The 20979-nt window shown below is 53.1% G+C and overlaps 2 protein-coding genes across 4 annotated transcripts in view; one reads left to right on the plus strand and one right to left on the minus strand.

Moving 5' to 3' along the window:
- Positions 1-961: 961 nt before the first annotated feature.
- On the minus strand, positions 962-12147 carry C8H21orf58 (chromosome 8 C21orf58 homolog; the record flags this gene model as incomplete). Its single annotated transcript, XM_065942101.1, has 7 exons — positions 12088-12147; positions 11258-11318; positions 9845-9918; positions 8611-8775; positions 6394-6505; positions 1371-1492; positions 962-1021 (listed from the first exon to the last, which is right to left on the minus strand). Coding segments are annotated over exons 1-7 (654 nt in total), but the record flags the coding sequence as incomplete, so codon positions are not given.
- A 6951-nt stretch (positions 12148-19098) lies between these two features.
- Positions 19099-20979, plus strand: part of PCNT (pericentrin) — a 106550-nt gene continuing 104669 nt past the window's right edge. For all 3 annotated transcript variants that reach the window (XM_065942144.1, XM_065942145.1, XM_065942146.1), the window contains exon 1: positions 19099-19291. In XM_065942144.1, the coding sequence (XP_065798216.1) occupies positions 19235-19291 (57 nt within the window). In that variant the 5' untranslated portion in view covers positions 19099-19234. The remainder of the gene's footprint in view (positions 19292-20979) is intronic.

Genomic DNA, 20979 nt, shown 5'->3' on the forward strand with positions numbered 1-20979 from the left:
CCAGACCAGACACCCTGCCCTCACCCAGATGCCCTCCCCCAGACGCCCTCCCCCAGACGCCCTTCCCTCACCCAGGAACACCCTGCCCTCACCCAGACATGCTGCCCTCACCCAGATGCGCTGCCCTCACCAGACACGCTGCCCTCACCCAGGCATGCCAGGCACACGTCCTGCCACAGCGCCTTCCCCGGGCACCACATGTGTGACTGTGTTCATGGCATTTGTGTGGCTGAACCCATCGGCTTTTTCTCTCCTGGCTCCTGAGCCCCATTTCCTGGTCACATCCCTGTGTCCCCTGGTGATCCTCACAGCCCCGGGTCCAGGGGCCTCAGCTGCCCCACCACCTGGGAGAACGGGGCCTGTTGCTTACCTGAGCCCACCATGAGGTCACGGGCCTGGCGCCTGTGCCGGCAGGACCCCGCTAGACGCCATCCTGAGGGGAAGGAGGGTGTCTGCTACTGCCCTGGTCTGGCTCAAAGACGCCACGTTCACGTGTATCTCACCACCAGGCCTCGGTGGGGCCCTCAGAGCTGGATTTATCCTGGACTCTCCCAGGGCCACCCCTGCTGGGCAGGACAAATGCCCCCCGCCTCAGGCTGCTCCCCTGGGAGGATGGCACAGGGTCCACACTCAGCCATGGCAACCAGGACCAAGACTGCCGCGGTTACCTCCCCAGCCCGCCCCTGTCCCTCAGGAGCTGGTAAGGCCTCCGCAGACTTCCGCTGCAGCCACCAGCCCGACAGAAGGTAAACAGGGGTGACCCAGGCCCTGGGGTCCTCCTGCCTTGCAGGCCCAAGAGACCAGGCCGGAGCCCAGCCCAGACTTACGTGCTGAGGGCGGCCGCAGACGGGCCGGCCACGTGCTGCACGGTGCTGGGCAGGAAGCTGGCAGCAGGCGGGAGAGCAGTGGCAGAGACCACGAGGGGCCACACCGAGTAACCCAGAGGGGAGCCAGGCGCATGCATGGCCGGCAGCAGTGCTGGAGGTGCGTAGCGGTGGTGGTGGCGGACGGAGGGCGGCCTCTGGGTGGCCGGGCGGGCACGCCGTGCATCCACAGCAGGACACACAGCAGAGTGTTTCAGCGAGGATGCCCGTTGCGCCCCGGCCCCCTCCCTCCACATGGGCCCTGACTCAGGATGCGGTTAGGGTCAGAAGTGGTGGGCAGGGGCGGACCAGGCTCCCACAGAGCTCATGCAGCTCGGGGGGCAGCTGTCTGGACCTGGACGGCACAACCTGTCCTCCTCCCCTGGGGTTGCCCTGGGGAGCACCGGGGGCTTCAGGCAGGAAACACAGACCCGGAGCCAGAAACAAATGAGTTTCTGCAGGCGAAGCCACCAGGTCCTCTGGTCTTGGCCTGGGCGTGGAGCCTACCTGTGGGGTGAGGTGCGGCGGGGTGGGCGCCAGTGCTGGCGGGGGCAGGGCTCTGAGCATCAAGGCCTGCATGAGGACCTGATGCATCTGCGCGTTCTGAATCAGCATCATCTCCACCACCTCTGTGGGGGGCGGGGCGGGGGGCATGGAGGGCTGGTCACTCAAGTGGGCGGCCGCGACCCTGCCGCTCCTGGAATGGGGCGCTGCCTGTGGATCTGCAGGTCCCATGCAGCCCCTCTTGCTACTGGACTCCTCATGTGCACCTGGCACATGGAAACTTAGTTTCTCGACCAGGGATCAAACCCACACCCTCTGCAGTGGAAGGGTGGAGTTTTAACCACTGAACTGCCAGGGAATTCCCCACAGTTTTAAAAATTAATTAATCATTTATTAAATTAATTTTTTTTTAAGAAAAGTGTCTGGAGATGGGGCAATTATCTTGGATTATCTAGGTGGTCCTGATGTTGTGAGAAAATAACTATCACCCTACACTTGAATATCCAGCAACAACACTCATGTTTAAGAACAGGGGGACGTCAGAAGAAAGTGAATGCTGAGGGAGCTTAGGAGTCTGTCCTGCAAGGCCTTGTTAAAGACTGTCCCCAGATGACAGATGGGGACCTCAGGGGGCGGTCTCTCCAGATGACAGATGCAGTCTCCCCAGATGATAGATGGGGACTCCAGGGGACAGTCTGAGACACAATGAAGGGTGGTTAATTCAAATGTACTTCTGTATGATGATATACCAGTGTCTGTTTCTGAGCAGGTTTTCTAAAAGGTAGAACTGGCATGGAGAACAGTCATGAGGAGTCGGGGCAGAGTGGATGCTACAGAAACTGAGTTTAACTTCATACGAAATAGCCCAAGACTTCTCCAAAGTGGTTATTAGAGTACTTTCGAGATTTCCTATTTTTACATTCCGTATTTGATCGAGTTGGGATTTGTTTTGGTACAAAGAGTAGGGTAAGGAACGTGACTTTACTTTCCTGAATAGCTAGCTACTTACTTGTCAGGAATCCTCTGGCCCTTATTAATTCCTGAATATTCAGGAGTTAAGAGGAGAGGCACGCCTTTCCCTTTCCGGGGGCTGAGGAATTCAGGCATTTCCTTTGTTAGTTTCTCATTATGGTGATAAGTACCCTCTTCTCTCTTTAATAGGGATCACCTTGTGTTTTGTAAATCTGGAATTTTAATCTTTATCTTTGCTGAGAATAACTACCTTGTAAGACAGTATATATGCGCACGCCATGTTGATTAAAACACCTTTGCTCCATCGGAGCTTTGGTCCCCATGTCTTTCTTTCTTTCTCTTCCTTTCTCTTTATCTCTCTATTCCTGGCCGATTCCCTGGAGCGCAAAAGCCGGCTGTGTAACCCAGGGAATATTAGCCTCTTTCCTTCTTTCATTTTCTCATCGTCGACTCCAGACCACCAAGTTCCAGTCCATTAAAGGACCAACACTTACTGTTTCATTTTTACCAATGATTTTAAATGCACTTTTTTAAGGCACACATATACTTGCATGCGTGCAGTACGCACATATACACACACACAGTGTGCTGGATTCCCCTCTAGGGCCTGATGGTCACTAAAGTTCATCTGGAAAAACCGAGGAGGGTGGTGAGGAGAGGCCGGTGCGCGGTTCTCCCTGCACCTGCGGGGCACCTTCCCCAGGGTCTCGGTGTGAGCGGCCCCCCGAGGAGCTGCGGACTGGCACGGCCATGGAGCGTGCACGTGGTGGACTGTGGTCCCCAGGACAGGGCTGAGAGCAGTCATCAGTGATTCCACACACAGGTCTGCCTGCAGACTCGCATCGCTGCCCGTCGCTAGGGAACCGCAAACTACAACCACAGTGACCGGCCACGCCCGCCACTAACCACCATCCCCAGTAAGTGACCACCACCCCCACTAACTCACCATCACCCTCACAACTCACCACCACCCCCACTAACTCACCATCACCCTCACAACTCACCACCACCCCCACTAACTCACCATCACCCCCACTAACTGACCGCCACCCCTGCTAACCACCCCCACTAACTGACCACCACAGTGACCGGCCACCCCCGCCACTAACCACCATCCCCACTAAGGGACCACCACCCCCAATAACTGACCACCACCCCCACTAACTGACCACCACCCCTGCTAACCACCCCCACTAACTGACCACCACAGTGACTGACCAGCACCCTTACTAACTGACCACCACCCCCGCTAACTGAGCATCACCCCTACTAACTGACCACCCCAGTGACCAACCATCACCCCCGCTAACTGACCACCACCCCTGCTAATTGACCATCACCCCCACTAACTGACTGCCACCCCTGCTAACCACCCCCGCTAACTGACCACACCACGTGCAGGAGAAGATGTGACGAACCAGACTTCTCACAGGCAGCACTTTTAAGCACACATTCGCCACACTTCAGCTGCTCCAGTCCTAGGTATGTACCCAGGAGACATAAACACTCAGACTCAAATGTGAATGTCCAGGGAGTTGTGTGGTGATACCCAACAACCCCAGCTCCATCATCAGGTGAAAGGATCACAAATGCGTCCATCCACGGGGAGGACTGTCACTTGGCAGTTTCAAGGAGCCATGGTTTGCTGCACCCAACCAGAGTGATGAGTCTGAGAGCAGAGCTGCTGAGTGAAAGAAGTCGCCTGGAAAGTGCACACTGGGTGAGTCTACTCAGACCAGAACAGAGGAGACACAGATCAATGCCTGTGGCAACGCAGGCAGGACGGCGGGAGACAGGGCCGGAGCTGGTGCCCATGTCACCACCTTGATTTAGTGATGGGTTCACAGGCGTGTACAGGTGTCAGAACTATCAGACTGTACACTTTAACCACATGCAATTTAGCCTATGTCACCTCAGTAGAGCTGTTCTGAAATAAAGGTATTCAAAAGTTATTTAAAGAGAAAAAGCAGTTTAACCAATGATTTGAGAAGCTATTCACTAAACGAGTTGGTACTGTGAGCCCAGTTCTTTCCGTTCTGACTCCAGTTCCTTCCCTCAGGGATATCCATCAGTAAGGATTTTTCAAAGTAAAATTATTTTCATGTTGGTAAATGCATAGCTTCCTTTGAGTAGTCAAAAAATGGCCCTAAATCAGAGGTCTCCAACTGGTTTCATGGAAGACAATTTTTCCACAGGCTGGGGTCAAGGGGAATGGTTTCAGGATGATTCCAGTACTACATTTATTTTATGCTTTATTTCTATTATTATTGCATTGTGATATTTAATGAAAGAATTGTTCAACTCACCATAATGCAGAATCAGATCATCAGGCATCAGATTCTCGCAAGGAGCACACAACCTAGATCCCTCGAGCATGCGGTTCACAGTAGGGTTACCACTAATCTGAGAATCTAATGCCATTGCTGATCTGACAAGAGGAAGAGTGCAGGCAGTAAGGCGAGTAATGGGCAGCAGGTGTAAATACAGATGACGCTTCGCTCACTAGACTGTCGCTCACCTCCTGCTCTGCAGCCTGGTTCCTAACAGACTACAGACCAGTACTGGGCCACGGCCCGAGGGTTAAGGACCTCTGCCCTACATGACTACCCTGCTTACAAAAGTATTTCTTCTTTTATTAGAGAATTTCATAAACCCGTGACAACATCCCGAAGGAGGGCAACGGAGTAGCCACAGAACTGGACAAGGTCAGTTTTCATTCCAATTCCAAAGAAAGGCAATGCCAAAGAATATTCAAACTACTGCACAACTGCACTCATCTCACATGCTAGCAAAGTAATGCTCAAAATTCTTTAAGCAAGGCTTCAACAGTGAACTTCCTGATGTTCAGGCTGGATTTAGAAAAGGCAGAGGAACCAGAGATCAAATTGCCAACATTGCTGGATCATCAAAAAAGCAAGAGAGTTCCAGGAAAACATCTACTTCTGCTTTATTGACTATGCCAAAGCCTTTGACTGTGTGAATCACAACACAATCTGGAAAATTCTTAAAGAGATGGGAATACCAGACCATCTGACCTGCCTTCTGAGAAATCAGTATGCAAGTTAAGAAGCAACTTTAGAACCAGATATGGAACAACAGACGGGTTCCAAACTGGGAAAGAAGTATGTCAAGCTGTATATTGTCACCCTTCTTATTTAAGTTCTATGCAGAGTACATCTTGTGAAATGCCAGGTTGGATAAAGCTAAAGCTGAAATCAAGATTGCCAGGAGAAATATCAATAACCTCAGATATGCAGATAACACCACCCTTCTTGGCAGAAAGCAAAGAGGAACTAAAGAGCCTCTTGATGAAGGTGAAAGAGGAGAATGAAAAAGCTGGCTTCCAACTCAACACTCAAAAAACAAAGATCATGGCATCCAGTCCCATCACTTCATACAAATAGAGGGGGAAGCAATGGAAACAGTGATAGACTTTATTTCCTTGGGCTCCAAAATCACTCGGACGGTGACTGCAGCCATGAAATTAAAAGACGCTTGCTCCTTGAAAGAAAAGCTATGACCAACCAGACAGCATATTAAAAAGCAGAGACATTACTTTGCCAACAAAGGTCTGTATGACCAAAGCTATGGTTTTTCCAGTAGTCATGTACAGATGTGAGAGTTAGACCATAAAGAAAGCTGAGTACTGAAGAACTGGTGCTTTTGAACTGTGGTGTTGGAGAAGACTCTTGAGAGTCCCTTGGACTTCAAGGAGATCAAACCAGTCAATGCTAAAGGAAATCAGTCCTGAATAGTCATTAGAAGGACTGATGCTGAAGGTGAAGCTCCAATACTTTGGCCACCTGATGCGAAGAACTGACTCACTGGAAAAGACCCTGATGCTGGGAAAGATTGAAGGTGGGAGGAGAAAGGGACGACAGTGGATGAGATGGTTGGATGGCATCACCAACTCAATGGACATGGGTTTATGCAAACTCTGGGAGATGGTGAAGGGCAGGGAAACCTGGCGTGCTGTAATCCATGGGGTCACAAAGAGTTGGACAAGACTAAGTGACTGAACAACAACAAGACAACACTCGTTGTGGACACTTACCTTCCTTGATGCTTCCTGACCGCTGGGGGGGGAAGGCCGGGGGAGGGGGGATCTGTGCAATGAGTGGCTGCTGAGGCAGCTGCTGGATGATGGTGGCAGGAGGTGGGGGGGCCTGGAAGAGCCAGACAGTCCATTATCTGAATGTGCCCTGGGGATAGTGACCTACAGCACCACCCACCACCCACCATCCAGACATCCACCATCCATCCATCCATCCATCCATGGGAGATTTTAGGCGAGAAACCCTAGAGATTAAACAAGTGTCCAATTAGATAAATACTTGCATCTGGGTATCACTTAGGACATAGCACGTTACAGACTGAATGTTTATTTCCCACTTAAATTCACATGTTGAAACCCTAAGCTCCAAACTGACTGCATTTGGAGATGGGGCCTGTGAGGAGGTGATAAAGGTAAAGAGGGCATAAGGGTGGGGCTCTAGGTTGATAGGCCTGGTGCCCTTGGTAAGAGGAAGAGACACCAGACTCTCTCTGCCCCATGAGACACCACGAGAAGGCTGCCAATCCCTAGCCAGGAGGCCATGCTCAGGGAACCAGGTTGGCTGGCACCTCCATCCAAGACATCCAGCTTCCAAGCAGTGATAAGGGAAATGTCTGACATTTAAGCGCAAAGACTGTGGGGGTATTAATATTTTATAACGGAGCCCAAGCTGAGCGAAACATGGCATGTCGTTTTCTAATGATTCCCACATTTCCTGGTGTCAGTGGGCTAAGCTCATCCCTGTGTCCATTACTTCTGTTTTAATAGAGGCATCCAAGGAGCTTGGCATGGAAACACCCTCTGGCTTCTCTCCTGAGTTAACACAAACGCACCACAGTTCAGAGCATGCAGTAGGTGTTGATTCCCACTTTAATCCTCTTCTGAATGCACCGAGCCCTGCCCTGTCCCCTCTCCCTCAGTTCACAGAAAGGATGGCATAGACAGGGTTGGCAAACGTCCTGCAAAGGGCCTGATGGGGTATTGTTCCCACTTTGTGGCCACACAGCTTCAGTTGTAAGTGTTCACCTCTGCTGCTGCAGTTGGAAGGCAGCCCCAGACTGGTAAGCCAACAGAGCTGATCCGGTGAAACTTCACTTAAGCACCCAGAGATGCACGTTTCGTATCCTCTTTGTATGTTACTAGACCCCTCGGCTAGCAGGTTGGGCACACACAGGTGGCAGGCAGCTTTGGCGTCGTCACAGCCCACCACCTGGAGAGGCAGCCTGAGTGGCCAATGGCACCTCACCCCAGGGTCTCTGGAAAACCCATCCCAACCACCCTGGGTCCTGCTTGCCCTGTGGTGTCACCAGAGTCCAGGCTGAGACACCCAAGCGCGACTGGGGTAAGGAGTTGCAGTAAGTGTGAGCACGCTGGGGACTGGGCGAGCCTCTTGCACCGACACCCCTCTCCCACCGTTCCTGGCAGAGGTTCCAGGGGCAGGAAGTTGGGGAAGACACAGACAGTGCTGGGGCCAGGGCTCTGGGGGTTCCACTGGACAGATCCCTCTCCCTTCCCTCTGCACGGGCAGCCAGGGCCCCCCAGGGGATAGACGTCCTCCAGGTCACGACCCGGCCCACCGGCACCATCGGTCTCCTTGGCCAGCCCATTCAGAACCTTCTCCGCTCGGCCTTGGCCACCTCCTGCCTCCTTCCTCTGGGCACCACCTGCCCTGATACAATCCTTTCTGCTTAAGGAAGAGTAGCTTTCTGTTGCCATATGCAGGAGTGAGCCTCTCAGGAGTGGGTGTGCACTCACCTTTCAATGCACCTTAAAATTCTGCCTGGAGACTAGGGGCCCAAGCTTCCTCTGGTAATTAGGAAATTTTGGAAAAGAGCTGACACACTTCTTCCCCAAATTCAGGCCCAGCCAGTGCGGAATCCCCCCATACTTCCACTCCTGCTGCAGAGGTTAGCACCTGGAGCTGAGCCGGGACCCCAGCCTCCACCTGTAATGAGGAGATAACCGCCCCTCCACACACAGCCAGTGCTTTGGGCACCTGTGAGGCCTGATGATACAGGACGCGTTTGTCCCAACAGGGCTGGACACAGACAGCAGCCGCTGTGGCCGCTGAGCCGATGGCCCCTTCAGCGCACTTCCCTAAACTGCTTAGGGTGCAAGTGTGGAGTGACCGACATCTCTGCTCAGGCGAGAGGTCTCTGGGCGCACAGTACCCTCCCCATTGGTTCTGCCCCCCAGGTTCACCCAAGGCAGACATACCAGGTGTTGGATGATCCGTGGTGGGTCTGGGGCAGGTGGGGCTGGGGGGACAGCGGGGTGGACGCCCAAAGGAGGCGCCTCTGGGGGCAGCACTGACCCATGGGCTCCTCCGTGCGGTTCCCTGTGGTGACGAACCTGGGAAGCCTCTTCCAAGAGGCGCTGCTCCTGCAATGCCAAAGCAGAGCCATGGCCTCTCGGTGGGGGCGTGTCCAAGCCCTCACACTGCCTGGCAGAGCAGTGCCAGCGCACAGGTGTGTGACCCCAGTCAGAAGCAGCCAGCCCCCAATACCACCAACCACTGCCCTGCGCCTGGCCCCCTCCTGCCCCCACCAGGGCCCAGCATGCATCTGAGCTGGGACTGCAGCCAGACTCTGGAGGCAAAGCCCTTCACGTGGTGCACACAGGAGAAATTAACCAAAGATGACTTTTCTCCAGCCAGTAGTGAAAATGAAAGTTGCTCAGTCGTTTCTGACTCTTTGCGACCCCGTGGACTATATCGTCCAGGGAATTCTCCAGGCCAGAATACTGGAGTGGTAGCCTTTCCCTTCTCCAGGGGATCTTCCCAACCCGGGGATCAAATCCATGTCTCCCTCATGGCAGGCGTATTCTTTACCAAGTGAGCCACAAGGGAAACCCAAGAACACTGGAGTGGGTAGCCTATCTCTTTTCCAGTGGATCTTCCTGACCCAGGAATTGAACCGGGGTCTCCTGCTTTGCAGGCGGATTCTTTACCACCTTAGCTATGAGGGAAGCCAGTAGAGGATACTCTGTCTCTCCAGCACATTTCCAGTGCAGAGCAGTAAGTTTATCACAGCGGCCGTGTGGACCCAAACACCCTCCTCCCCCCACGTGTCATTCCCTGCAACAGGAGTGTCTGTTTGGACAAAGCCCTGGGTATCTTGGAATCCCACTTCCTGGAACCAGACCCTTCATGGGGCATTTCTGCTTCTGATCATATGCAGCCAGAGCAGGTTTTCTCAGCAAGTAGCCCCTGTGAGAGCCCAGCCTACAGGAAGCAGGCGAGTTCTCTCTCCTGTGGAGTCCATGGCCCACCAGTTGCCCACCGCCACGTCACAAACATCAGAAGCAGTGTGTGTGCAGGACCCCCACCACAACCCCACCCTCACCCCCATAGCCTACCCCCCCACCCCACCCCAGTGCTTGTTCTGAGCGCCAGCTGCAGCTTCAGCTGCACAGAGCTCTGGTGAAGACGCCCCATGTCCACACGGCCTACCCAGAGTCTCTGCAGAAGGTCCTTCCTCATCCTCAGAGCGCTCCGCAGGGCAGCCTCTGGCCCGTCCTCATCTCCTGGAGGGAAGCGCAGGCTTCAGGGCTCAGCACCACATCCCAGCCTTTCCTGCCTCCAGGACCTGCCTGTCCCAGAGGAGGAGGGAGGTGCCTGCGGGCAGAGCTCAGGGGCCACCCCAAGGGAGTTATGTGGGCAACAGTAGGGGGCGTTCAGGAAGCTGAGTCTTCAAGTTGGGGTCAGGAGTCTCCACTCCCCCCAGGAGTCCCCACTCCACACCCAGGAGTCCCCACTTCCCTCCAGGAGTCCCCATTCTACCCCCAAGAATCCTGATTCCCCCCAGGAGTCACCACTCCCCCTCTCCCAGGAGCCCCCACTCCCCCCCGGGAGTCTCTACTCCCCCAGGAGTCCCCATTCCCCCCCCCCACAAGGAGTCCCCACTCCCCCAGGAGTCCCAACTCCCTCCCCAGATGTCTCTACTCCCCCTCCAGGAGCCCCCACTGCCCCCCAGGATTCTCCTCTCCCCCAGGAGTCCCCACTCCTCCCCAAGGAGTCCCCACTTCCCCCTAAGAGTTCCCATTCCCCCCACCCACAAGGCGTCCCCACTCCCCTAGCCCATTTGTAGTGTTCCACGTCTGTGTTATGGAAGAGAAAATGGCAACTCACTCCAGTATTCTGGCCTGGAAAATCCCGTGGACAGAGGAACCTGGTGGACCACAGTTCATGGAGTCGCAGAGTCAGACACGACTGAGCGACTGAGCGCAGCACATGCCTGTGCTTGCCCTTGGTCATGTGAACTGATTTGGGATTTCCTATCTGGATTTCAGCCCTGGGCTCTGTCTGTTGCCCTCGGGAACTGCCTGGAACTCCGCAGCACAAGGAGCTTCACCACGTGGTGAAGAACAACCAGTGTTTCCCCAGCAGCTTGCCCAGATGTCCCTGAGCCCAGAACCCCATGCCAGGGAAGGTGGCCCTTCCCCTGGTTCCTGTGGCCTGAGCATCTGACCACCAGACAGGTTGGGGATGTGGAGACATCTGGTCTGGGCACCTGAGGATGGGCAGGTGGATGTGGATGGCTGGGCCCCATATACCCACCCCCCCACCCCAGAGCAAGCTTGGAGAAACATGGTCTGATGCAGGCGAGGGCGATTCTGATCTGAGCAAGGCAGTGGGGCTGGTTCTCTACCCTCTCTGCCTCCCTTTTCTCATCTGCAGATGGAGTGATGAACGTGCCCTCCTGGATGTGCAGACAGAGGTGATACGATATGAGGGTGCGTGTGTGTGTGCGTTTAAGACATAATCAAGGCCTTTCTGCTCTGAAAGTGAAGTTTAGAGAACAGTCTGGCCATACCTGGAGGTGGGTCTGGGGCCCACACAGCGCCAAGCAGCCCAGGCTCTTACCTGGCACGACATGGGGGTCCTCAGAAGCCCCCTCCACATCCTCACGCTCTTGCTCCAGTTTCTGTGAGGAGAGAGAGGGACGAGCATTGCGGGCTCCAGGCACAGGCTCCTCCATATGAGGGATCGGGCCAGGAACAAGTGCCCAGACAAGTGACTGGTGCCAGGTGGGGCCCTGTGGTCACACTTTCCATATGACGCACATATGCTCCACCTTGAAACATATGGGCCCCTTCAGGCAGCTTTCTGAAGACTTTGACCAGGCCAGTCCTGTGTCCTGACTGCCCTGATGCCCCAGCTGAGCCCAGGACTGAGCAGTTATAATCCAGACCAGTCCTGGGGTGACCCCTGCTGCCCTCTCTGCGCAGCCCAGGAGGGCAGAAGGCAAGCATGGTGGGCAGAAGAACAGAGCAGGCATGTGAGGGGTTGGAGGGGGGCATTGAGAGGACCATGCAGACCCTCAGAGGAGGAGAAGAGCGGCCTGAGGAGCGTGCAAAGGCTACCTGCCCCATGCCCTGCTGAGAGGCCACAGTAGGCTGGGTCTGTCTTTCCTAAAATTTGGAAGCTGGGAGGCTGCAAGAGAGCTCTGGGGGCCCTGGAAGTGCTCCATCCGGTGGGTGCAGGCCTGCCTCCCAGCTGCAGAAACTTCCAGAAGACCCTACTTGGTTCCATTCAAACACAAAGAAGAACCAAGAAACCACAGCTCTTCACTACAAGGCTAGGACCACCCAGAAGTGCTTTGCTTTGGAAGTGGGCGTGACAGGTATAATCTTACCTGCCAAAGCTGTTCTCTGTAACAAGCTGTTAAAAGCACAAGTGCCCAGCTCTCTTACCTTCTCAAGGAATTTCAGGGTCAGTCGGGTCAGTTGATCTGCCACTGAGGAGTCCAGCATCTCGGGGCCACAGGAGGGGACACTGTGGGCCCACCTCCTCCCTGCTCGGTTCCCTCTGGAAGAATTGCTCAGCTAGAGAGGAGCAGCCCCATCCTGGGGTCACTGAAGGACTCCCTTGCTAGACATGACGTATATCCCAGAGACTGGTCTCCACGGCCAGCTGGCTGGCCTCAGGAGGGCGTGTAGGAGGTGGCCCTGCACCATGGATGTAGAGTGTCCAGAGTCAACAGGCCGGCATCACCGCAACAGTTGCTAGGCACTGCATACGCAAGGAGGCCCCCGGTTGCCAGGTTTCTTCTGAGAGTCCTTCCCAGGCCTGCCCTGGGTCCCTATGAGGGGTTACCTATAAACACTGCTGATCCCCAGGTGTGGCCGGGCTGGGATCCTCAGGAAGGAGAGGTCAGGCAGATGCTGGGGCCAGAGGGGCAGAGCACGGGGGAGGGGCATGGGTCCCTGGGGGGAGGACAGTCCAGAACCCCCAGGACAGAGCCCAGAGGGGTGAGGTGGGGCAATGCACCACAGGGGTCTGCCACCCCAACTCCCAGTTGATTATGGCCTTCAGAAGGCCAGCAAGACCCTAGCCCCTCTTAGGGATCCTCCCCACCAGATGGACCCCTAGAGGTCATGGTGTGACCACCCCACCCCTCCATTGCAGACTTCAGGAAACTCTAGGTGGCAAAGAGGTGGCACCAGGGAGCCTGCCAATGAGGCGCCTAGGGGCTTCTTGTTGGGGTCTTGAGGTGGGCCCACCCCATAGGCACCCAGCCAGCATCTCACAGGACATGGGGCCTCCCAAGGCATCACCTGTCAGTGTTGATGGGACTCTAGCAGGGGGACTGCCCATGTGGGACCTTTGCCCAGAGAAGGGTAGGGGGGTGGTCCTGGTGGCTGGGGTCAGGGGCACCTGGGAACAGGCCCCCCTGCCAGGTCAGCCCTTGATGGATGACCCACCTGCTGGGTGGGGAAGGAGTGCATGTCCACAGGGCTGGTGTGGGGAGAGGGTGAGCCCAGCAAGGGAGGGCAGGGCACCCTGTCGTTTCCAGTTCAGGTTCCCAAATGAGTCAGCCTGAAGAAGGAAGCCAACAGAGCAGACTTGAAAGTGGACCCAGTGCCAGCAGTCCTGGCTGGAGTGAGTGCTGTGTCGTTATGCTTACAACCCTGCTCAGAGCAGCCGACCCAGAAACTTGACCTGGCAGCCAAACTGCCCATACACTTCAGTATGTATGGCTTCATATGTTTCATGACCCTAAGATTCAAACAGGAGGTCTGAGGTACACAAAAATGAATTAACTTAGCCAAGCAACTTGAGATGGCGGGAGGTCGCCATAACACATCCCAGTGGGTTTCAGTTTGTTAGTTTAAAAAACTTCTTTTTAGGTTTATAGAAAAATTGAGAAGAGAATTTCCATACACATTGGTTCCCTATTATTAACATCTTAAGTTAGTATGACACATTTGTTACAATGAATGAATCTATACCGATACAGTAGCATTAACTAAAGTCCATAATTCATTTGACTTCCATATTATGCTGCCTACTGTTCCTTTCCTGTTCCAGGATCCTATCCAGGATACCATATGACATTTAGTCACCATGTCCTCTTGGGTTTCCCTTGCTTTTGATGACGTTGATAGTTTTGAGGAATGCTATTTTGATCCAGTGCCACCTGCCAATGAAGGAGACTCAGGAGATGTGGCTTTGATCCTTGGGTCAGAGAGACCCCCTGGAGTAGGAAATGGCAACCCACTCCACTATTCTTGCCTGGGAAATCCCATAGACAGAGGATCCTGGCAGGTTACAGTCCATGGAGCCACAAAGAGTTGGATGCGACTGAGCGCATGACTACAGTATTTTCTATTATGGTATACTGTACCAGTATCTACTATATCTGGAATCTTTGCAAGGGGTCCCTCCACTATTGGGATTTGTTTGATAATTTCTCATGACTGCACTGGGGTCACGGTTGTTGGGAGGAAGACAACAGAGGAGACAGCCTCTTCTAACCACATCCCATCCAGAGTGCATGCATCAACATGACCCACACAGATTATGTTGACCTCAGTTACGTGGTACAAGTGTGTCTGTCAGGTGTCCCACTGCACAGGTACTATTTTTCTCTTTCTTTCCACACTGTCCTCTGCAGGACGAAGTAGCTATGCACAGCCCATTCATAAGGACTGGGGGTTATGTTTCCCTCCATGAGGGTGTATATCTACATATTTGGACAGTTTTTTAATTGTTAAAAATAAACTAAAATTCAGATCCAATATTTACAGAACGTCTAGAAGAGCCATGGAAATGATTCTGGGGCTCTTAGGAACACAGTTTAAAAATCACTGGCCAAGGCAGCATGGGCATGATGCACATACTGTGGTTTGTTGTTGTTCAGTTGCTAAGTCGTGTCCAACTCTTTGAGATCCCATGAACTGCAGCACACCAGGTTCCCCTGGTCTTCACCATCTCCCAGAGCTTGCTCAAATTCATGTCCATTGAGTCGATGATACTATCTAACCATCTCATCCTCTGTCGCTCTCTTTTCCTTTTGCCTTCAATCTTTCCCAGCATCAGGGTCTTTTCCAATGAGTTGGCTCTTTGTATCACGTGGCCAAAGTATTGGAGCTTTAACTTCAGCATCGGTCCTTCCAATGGACATTCAGGGGTTGATTTCCTTTAGGATTGATTGGTTGGATCTCCTTGCAGTCCAAGGGACTGTCAAGTCTTCTCTAGCACCACAGTTCAAAAGCATCAGTTCTTTGGTGCTCAGCCTTCTTTATGGTCCAACTCTCACAAGTACACATGAACACGGGATAAACCATACCTTTGACTATACAGACCTTTGTTGGCAAAGTGATGTCTCTGCTTTTTAATATGCTGTCTAGGTTTGTCATAGCTTTTCTTCCATGGAGCAAGCGCCTTTTAATTTCATGACTGCAGTCACCATCTGCAGTGAGTTTCAAGTCCAAGAAAACAAAACCTGTCACTGTTTCTACCTCTTACCCTTCTATTTGCCATGAAGTGATGGGACTCGATGCCATGATCTTAGTGTTTTCGTGTTGAGTTTCAAGCCAGCTTTTAAACTATCTTACCTTCATTAAGAGGCTCTTTAGTTCCTCTTCATTTTCTATCAGAGTTGAATCATCTGCAAATCTGAGGTTGTTGCTATTTCTCCTGACAATCTTGATTCTAGCTGTGATTCATCCAGCCCAGCATTTTGCATGATGTACTCTGCATGTAAGTTAAGTAAGTAGGGTGACAATATACAGCCTTAATATACTCCTTTCCCAATTTGGAACCAGTCTGTTGTTCCATGTCTGGTTCTAACTGTTGCTTCTTGACCTGCATACAGGTTTCTGTGATCTGGTATTCCCATCTGTTTAAGAATTTTCCACAATTTGTTGTGATCCACTGGTCAAAGGCTTTAGCGTAGTCAATGAAGCAGTAGATGTTTTGATGAATCCCCTTGCTTTTTCTGTGATCCAACGAATGTTGTCAATTTGATCTTTGGTTCCTCTGCCTTTTCTTTCTTTCCTTTGCCTTTTCTACATCCATTTCCTTCTGCAGGGATCTTCTCAACCCAGGGATTGAACCCGTGTTTCCTGTGTCTCTTGCATTGCAGGGGGATTCTTTACTCCTTGAGCTGTTGGGGAAGCTGTACATGCATGGTCCTCTGCTTTTTCTAAATCCAGCTTGAATCTCTCTAAGTTCTCAGTTCACATACTCAGTTCAAAGCCTAACTTGAAGGATTTTGAGCATCACCTTGTAAGCTTGTGAAATGAGCACAACTGTCTAGAAGCTTGAACATTCTTTGGCATTGCCTTTCTTTTGGATTGGAATGAAAACTGACTTTTTCCAGTCCTGTGGTCACTGCTGAGTTTTCCAAATTTGCTTACATATTGAGTGTAGCACTTTGACATCATCGTCTTTTAAGATTTGAAATAGTTCAGCTGGAATTTCATCACCTCCACTAGCTTTATTTGTAGTAATGCTTCCCAAGGCCCATTTGACTTCATGTTCCAGGATGTCTGGCTCTAGGTGGGTGACCACATCATGGTGGTTATCCAGGTCATTAAGAGCTTTTTTGTATAGTTCTGTGTATTCTTGACATTTCTTAGCCTCTCTGCTTCTGTTAGGTCCTTACTTTGTGTGTTTTATGGTGCCAATCCTTCCACGAAATATTCCCTGGTACCTCCAATTTTCTTGAAGAGATCTGTAGTCTTTCCCATTCTATTGTCTTCCTCTACTTCTTTGCATTGTTCATTGAAGAAGACCTTTTCATCTCTCCTATTCTCTGAAACTCTGCATTCAGTTGGGTGTATCTTTCCCTTTCTTCCTTGCCTTTCACTTCTCTTCTTTGCTTGGCTATTTGTAAAACCTCCTCAGACAACCACTTTTCCTTCTTGCATTTTCCTTTGGGATGGATTTTGTGATCACCTCTGCTACAATGTTACAAACCTCCCTCCATAGTTCTTCAGGCACTTTGTCTACCAGATCTAATCCCTTGAATTCTATTTGTCACCTCCACTGTATGATCATAGGGATTTGATTATGTCATGCCTCAATGGCCTAGTGATTTTCCCTCCTTTCTTCCATTTAAGCCTGAATTCTGCAATAATGAACTGATGATCTGAGCCACAGTCAGCTCCAGGTCTTGTTTTGCTGACTATACAGAGCTTCTCCATCTTTGACTGCAAGGAAGATAATCAATCTGATGTATTGCAACATGTAGAGATTGAGAGATTCAGGTGTGGATCTGAGTCCCTGAATGCTCTTGGGAAATCTGATTCTGTGTTACCTGCTGACCCCTGGTCTTAGGAGTCCAGTGCCTCACGTCTGTGAGCCAAGACTGGAAACTCCACTCACCACACAGAGAGGGCTGTGGACTGACTCAGGAGGTGGTTGAGTATCCAAAGGCTCCCTGAGGATTTGTGAGTTGTGGTTTAAAGGTGAGCTCATGTCAGCAAAGAGTCCCGGCAGCATACCAGTGGAGGAGCATAGTTATTGTCACTCAGTCTCAGAGAGCAGCTGGGGAGCACACAGCCTGTACACACACCCTGCTCCACTGAAGGAAACCCAGAGACCACAGTGTGTTTGCTGGACATGCCTGCAGTCACCCACCCCAATCTTCTCTGACATGCCACCTTCTCTCTAGTTGTTGCACTGTCTTTCTACTCACATAGGGAAATCAGAGAGGCACAGCTGCTTAGGGGTTTCCTGTGTCTCTTTCTGAGTTCCTGAGCTTGTGGGAACATTCACCCAGGCACAGTTAAGCTACAGTTACCAGAGGTGCAGATCACATGCTTTGGATCAGTGTTAATTAGTCAGAGCATATCAGCTTCCAATAACCTTAGTAACTGTAACAGCATTTGATTGTTAATCAAAACTGTGGGCTAGGAATAAAAACCCAGCATTGTTTCCTCATCTGGACAAACAGGTTCAAGTGGAGTCTGAAGCTATGAAACAAACAATGGTTTCATGAGAGTCCAGTTGACACACAGATCATGAATTCACAACCCACATCACATTCCTTTTCTTTAAAAAAATTTAATAAGACTATCTTTTGGAGCAGTTTTAGGTTCACAGAAACTTGAATGAGAAGAACAGCATATTCCTTTTTAATAACCATTTACAAAGTATTTGGAAGGATTTACACTTTTATCTAAACATTTCCAGGTCTTAAAACTTTTCTGTGTAAAAATAGACTTTCTGCCTTTCACTGAAACAGCTCTCTCCCTCTGGTGATCTAGAACTAGGTACAATTGCTGTAACATTTGTAATTGCATCTTTGCAGGCCCCTTGGAGAAGGAAATGTCAATCCACTCCAGTATTCTTGCCTGGAAAATTCCATGAATAGAGAAGCCTGCTGGGCTACAGTCTATGGGGTCGCAGAGTTGAACACAACTTAGCAACTAAACAAGGCCCCTTAGCAAGGAGGCCCTATGAAACCTTTTTCACGCTGGGTTCCAGGGACTGCCCTAACAGGAATACACTTATATTCCAGGCATGGGTTTGCCTTTCCTACCCTTAGAGCCTCAGCCTGACCCTCTCAGTTTCCCAGTGTTGAGAGTCCCTCCTAACACTCTGACGCAGGGCAATGCTTTATGTCAGAGGTGCCAGAGTGGACCCATGATTGTGGGGTCCCCTGGTCAAACCGCGAACCGCACTAACCAGAAGATGCAAGTTGGGCATAGACGCACTGAAATCTCGATATAGCACTGGGTGCCCACTGAGAAGAATCCATGGGCCCAGGAGTGGCAGCACCGCCAGTGGCTTCTTGTCCCTGCAGCTCTGGGATCCTTGGGCTGGGGGATCCTGGCGCCGATTCCTACTGAACTAATTGTGGCCGCCCCTGGCACTCCAGTTCCGTGGGTACAGGCGCCAGCGGGACCCAAGGGAGGGATGCCTAGGAACGAAAGCAAGTGATTGTTCCTGTTATCGTGACACACACAGGGCCAGAACCCCTAGAGATGAAAGTTTGGGTGCAGCAATCCCGGGGTCCGGCGACGGACACCTCGAACACGACTTCAGGTACAGCCCCGAGCTGGCGCGTCCACGCAATGGGGCCCGGACTCCCGGACTTGTCCCTGGGCTCTTGCAAAGCTCGACCCAAGTGGGCGCCGGCGCAGACTCCTCCCATACGACCCGAACCTCCGGGGAACGAGAACTAGCAGCCACACCAGGGAGAGCCGGGGTACTCCCGCTCCCAAGTTCACCCGGCGCTTCAAATCTACCAACCGCCGAGGGCGCCGAAGCCGCCGCGCCCCGCTCATTGGTCCCGCCCGAAGAGGCGGGAGCGGACATTCACCAATCGGAGAGGAAGGAGCTGGGGCGGAGCTCCGCTGAGCCGCACCTCTTGGACGCACCGCCCTGAGCGCGCTGGCGCTAAAGCAGGACCGTGGCCCCTGATTGGCCACCAGCCCTGTGCACGCCTCGGGGCGGGGCCGGACGTGGGGCGGGCCCACGTCTGCGTGACAGTTGTCGTGGGGGGAGGGTGAGCCCAGGAGAGGGGGAGGGAGTGTAAATAGAGCGAAGGCGGCGCCGCATCGGCTCAGCCACCACCTGGCGACTGGCTAAGGGCCCCAGAAGAAGATGGAAGATGATGAGCAAGAGCAGCGGCGCAGAAAAGTGGAAGCTGGGAGAGCGAAGGTAAATGGCAGCGCCTCCTCCCCGTGTTGTCCTGGCGTGGGGTCCATAGGGCGGGTTCCAATGCTCGCCACTGCCCCCACCCAGGAGCGGACGCAGCCACGCGGGGGCCGTTGGCGCCGTCGCCGCCGCCGCACTCTTGCCCTTTCTGCCGACTCGGCTAGAGGCCACCCCCTGGCCGCCGCCATCTTGAATCCGCCGCCCTCAGCCAGTTCCCGCCCCTATCGCAGCCGCAGCCAATCAGCGGCTGGGGACGCGCAGCGCTTCGCGGGGAGGACGGGCGCGGGGTACGCCGGGACTGGCGGGGCTGCGCTTGCGCAGGGGCAGGGGCGGAGTTAAGAAAGGCAGGTTTCCCGACCCGTCGCGCAGGGAGCCCATCCCCTGCAGGTACCCGGCCCTAGGCGACCTGTCTTGTTAGCGGGCGAGGCGGCTTCACTGACAGGCCGTGGTGTCGTCGGGACGCGGTGTCTGACGCCTGCCCGCTCCCGAAGCCCGAGGTGCGGGGACGGGCGCGGTCACCACAACTTACACCTGCTCGCACCTGCGCACCTCCCAGTCCCTGCCCTGATTCCTGGAGGGCTTGGAGGCCAGGATTCCCTGCAATTGGGCATCACAGGTGCTTCCCCTAGGGCTCAGCTCAGCTTCCATCCGATTAAAACTACCTGCAGATGTTCGTTTACACGGAGTCCTGCTTTTTTCTGTAAAAATTTTCTTTCGGAGTAGTGTTCCTGAGCACGAACTTGTTTACACGAAGGAATGCCTCACCTCCTCCCTGGTGTCCGGCTCCTGAAGCGCCTGCGTCGCTTGGGCCCAGGTAGACGGTTCCGGCAGGTGAGGGTGGAGGTCTCTGCCCACCCATCCACCCACACCCCGCACCGGTGCTGGAACTCCAGACGCTCGGACAAATCCGCCGGGAGGTGTCCCGTCCCCAGGCTGCAGTGCCGCGGGAGCTCTGTAGCTCCTTGAATCTGCTTTGACCATCCACGCAGGCGCCATCCGGTATTCAGCGTTTTGGGTAATTTGTGGAGGTTGAGCCGTGTGCAGTTCAGACACCCCTGTGAGAAGGTGGAGAAAGCCTGGATCAGGGTTGGGGTTAGCCGCCCCACCGCGTCCCGGCCGTTTGGGGGCAGAACCTGCGGAGTCCTGTGCTATTTGAGGTCAGATGTGGTCAGTTCAGTTCAGTTCAGTCGCTGAGTCGTGTCCGACTCTTTGCGAACCCATGAATCGCAGCACGCCAGGCTTCCCTGTCCATCACCAACTCCTGGAATTTACTCCGACTCATGTCCAATGAGTCAGTGATGCCATTCAGTCATCTCATCTTCTGTTGTCCCCTTTTCTTCCTGCCCCCAGTCCCTCCTAGCATCAGGGTCTTTTCCAGTGAGTCAACTCTTTGCATGAGGTGGCCAAAGTATTGGAGTTTCAGCTTCAGCGTCAGTCCTTCTAATGAACACCCAGGGCTGATCTCCTTTAGGATAGACTGGTTGGATCTCCTTGCAGGAATTCACATGGATCAGTGATAGTTCCTCCCCTTGAGGAAATCGCAGGGCCACTCTATTAGAGACCATTCAGAACACACGGTGAGGGTGTGAGGCGCTCAGGTGGAGGGCAGGGTGGCAGGCAGAGGACAGAGCGGCCTCTGCAAGCTTCCCATGCAGGTCAGACTTCTGACTGGGGTTTGAGGAGTGAGGCTG

The sequence above is a fragment of the Muntiacus reevesi genome, chromosome 8 (genome assembly GCF_963930625.1).
Source record: "Muntiacus reevesi chromosome 8, mMunRee1.1, whole genome shotgun sequence".
Taxonomy (NCBI): domain Eukaryota; kingdom Metazoa; phylum Chordata; class Mammalia; order Artiodactyla; family Cervidae; genus Muntiacus; species Muntiacus reevesi.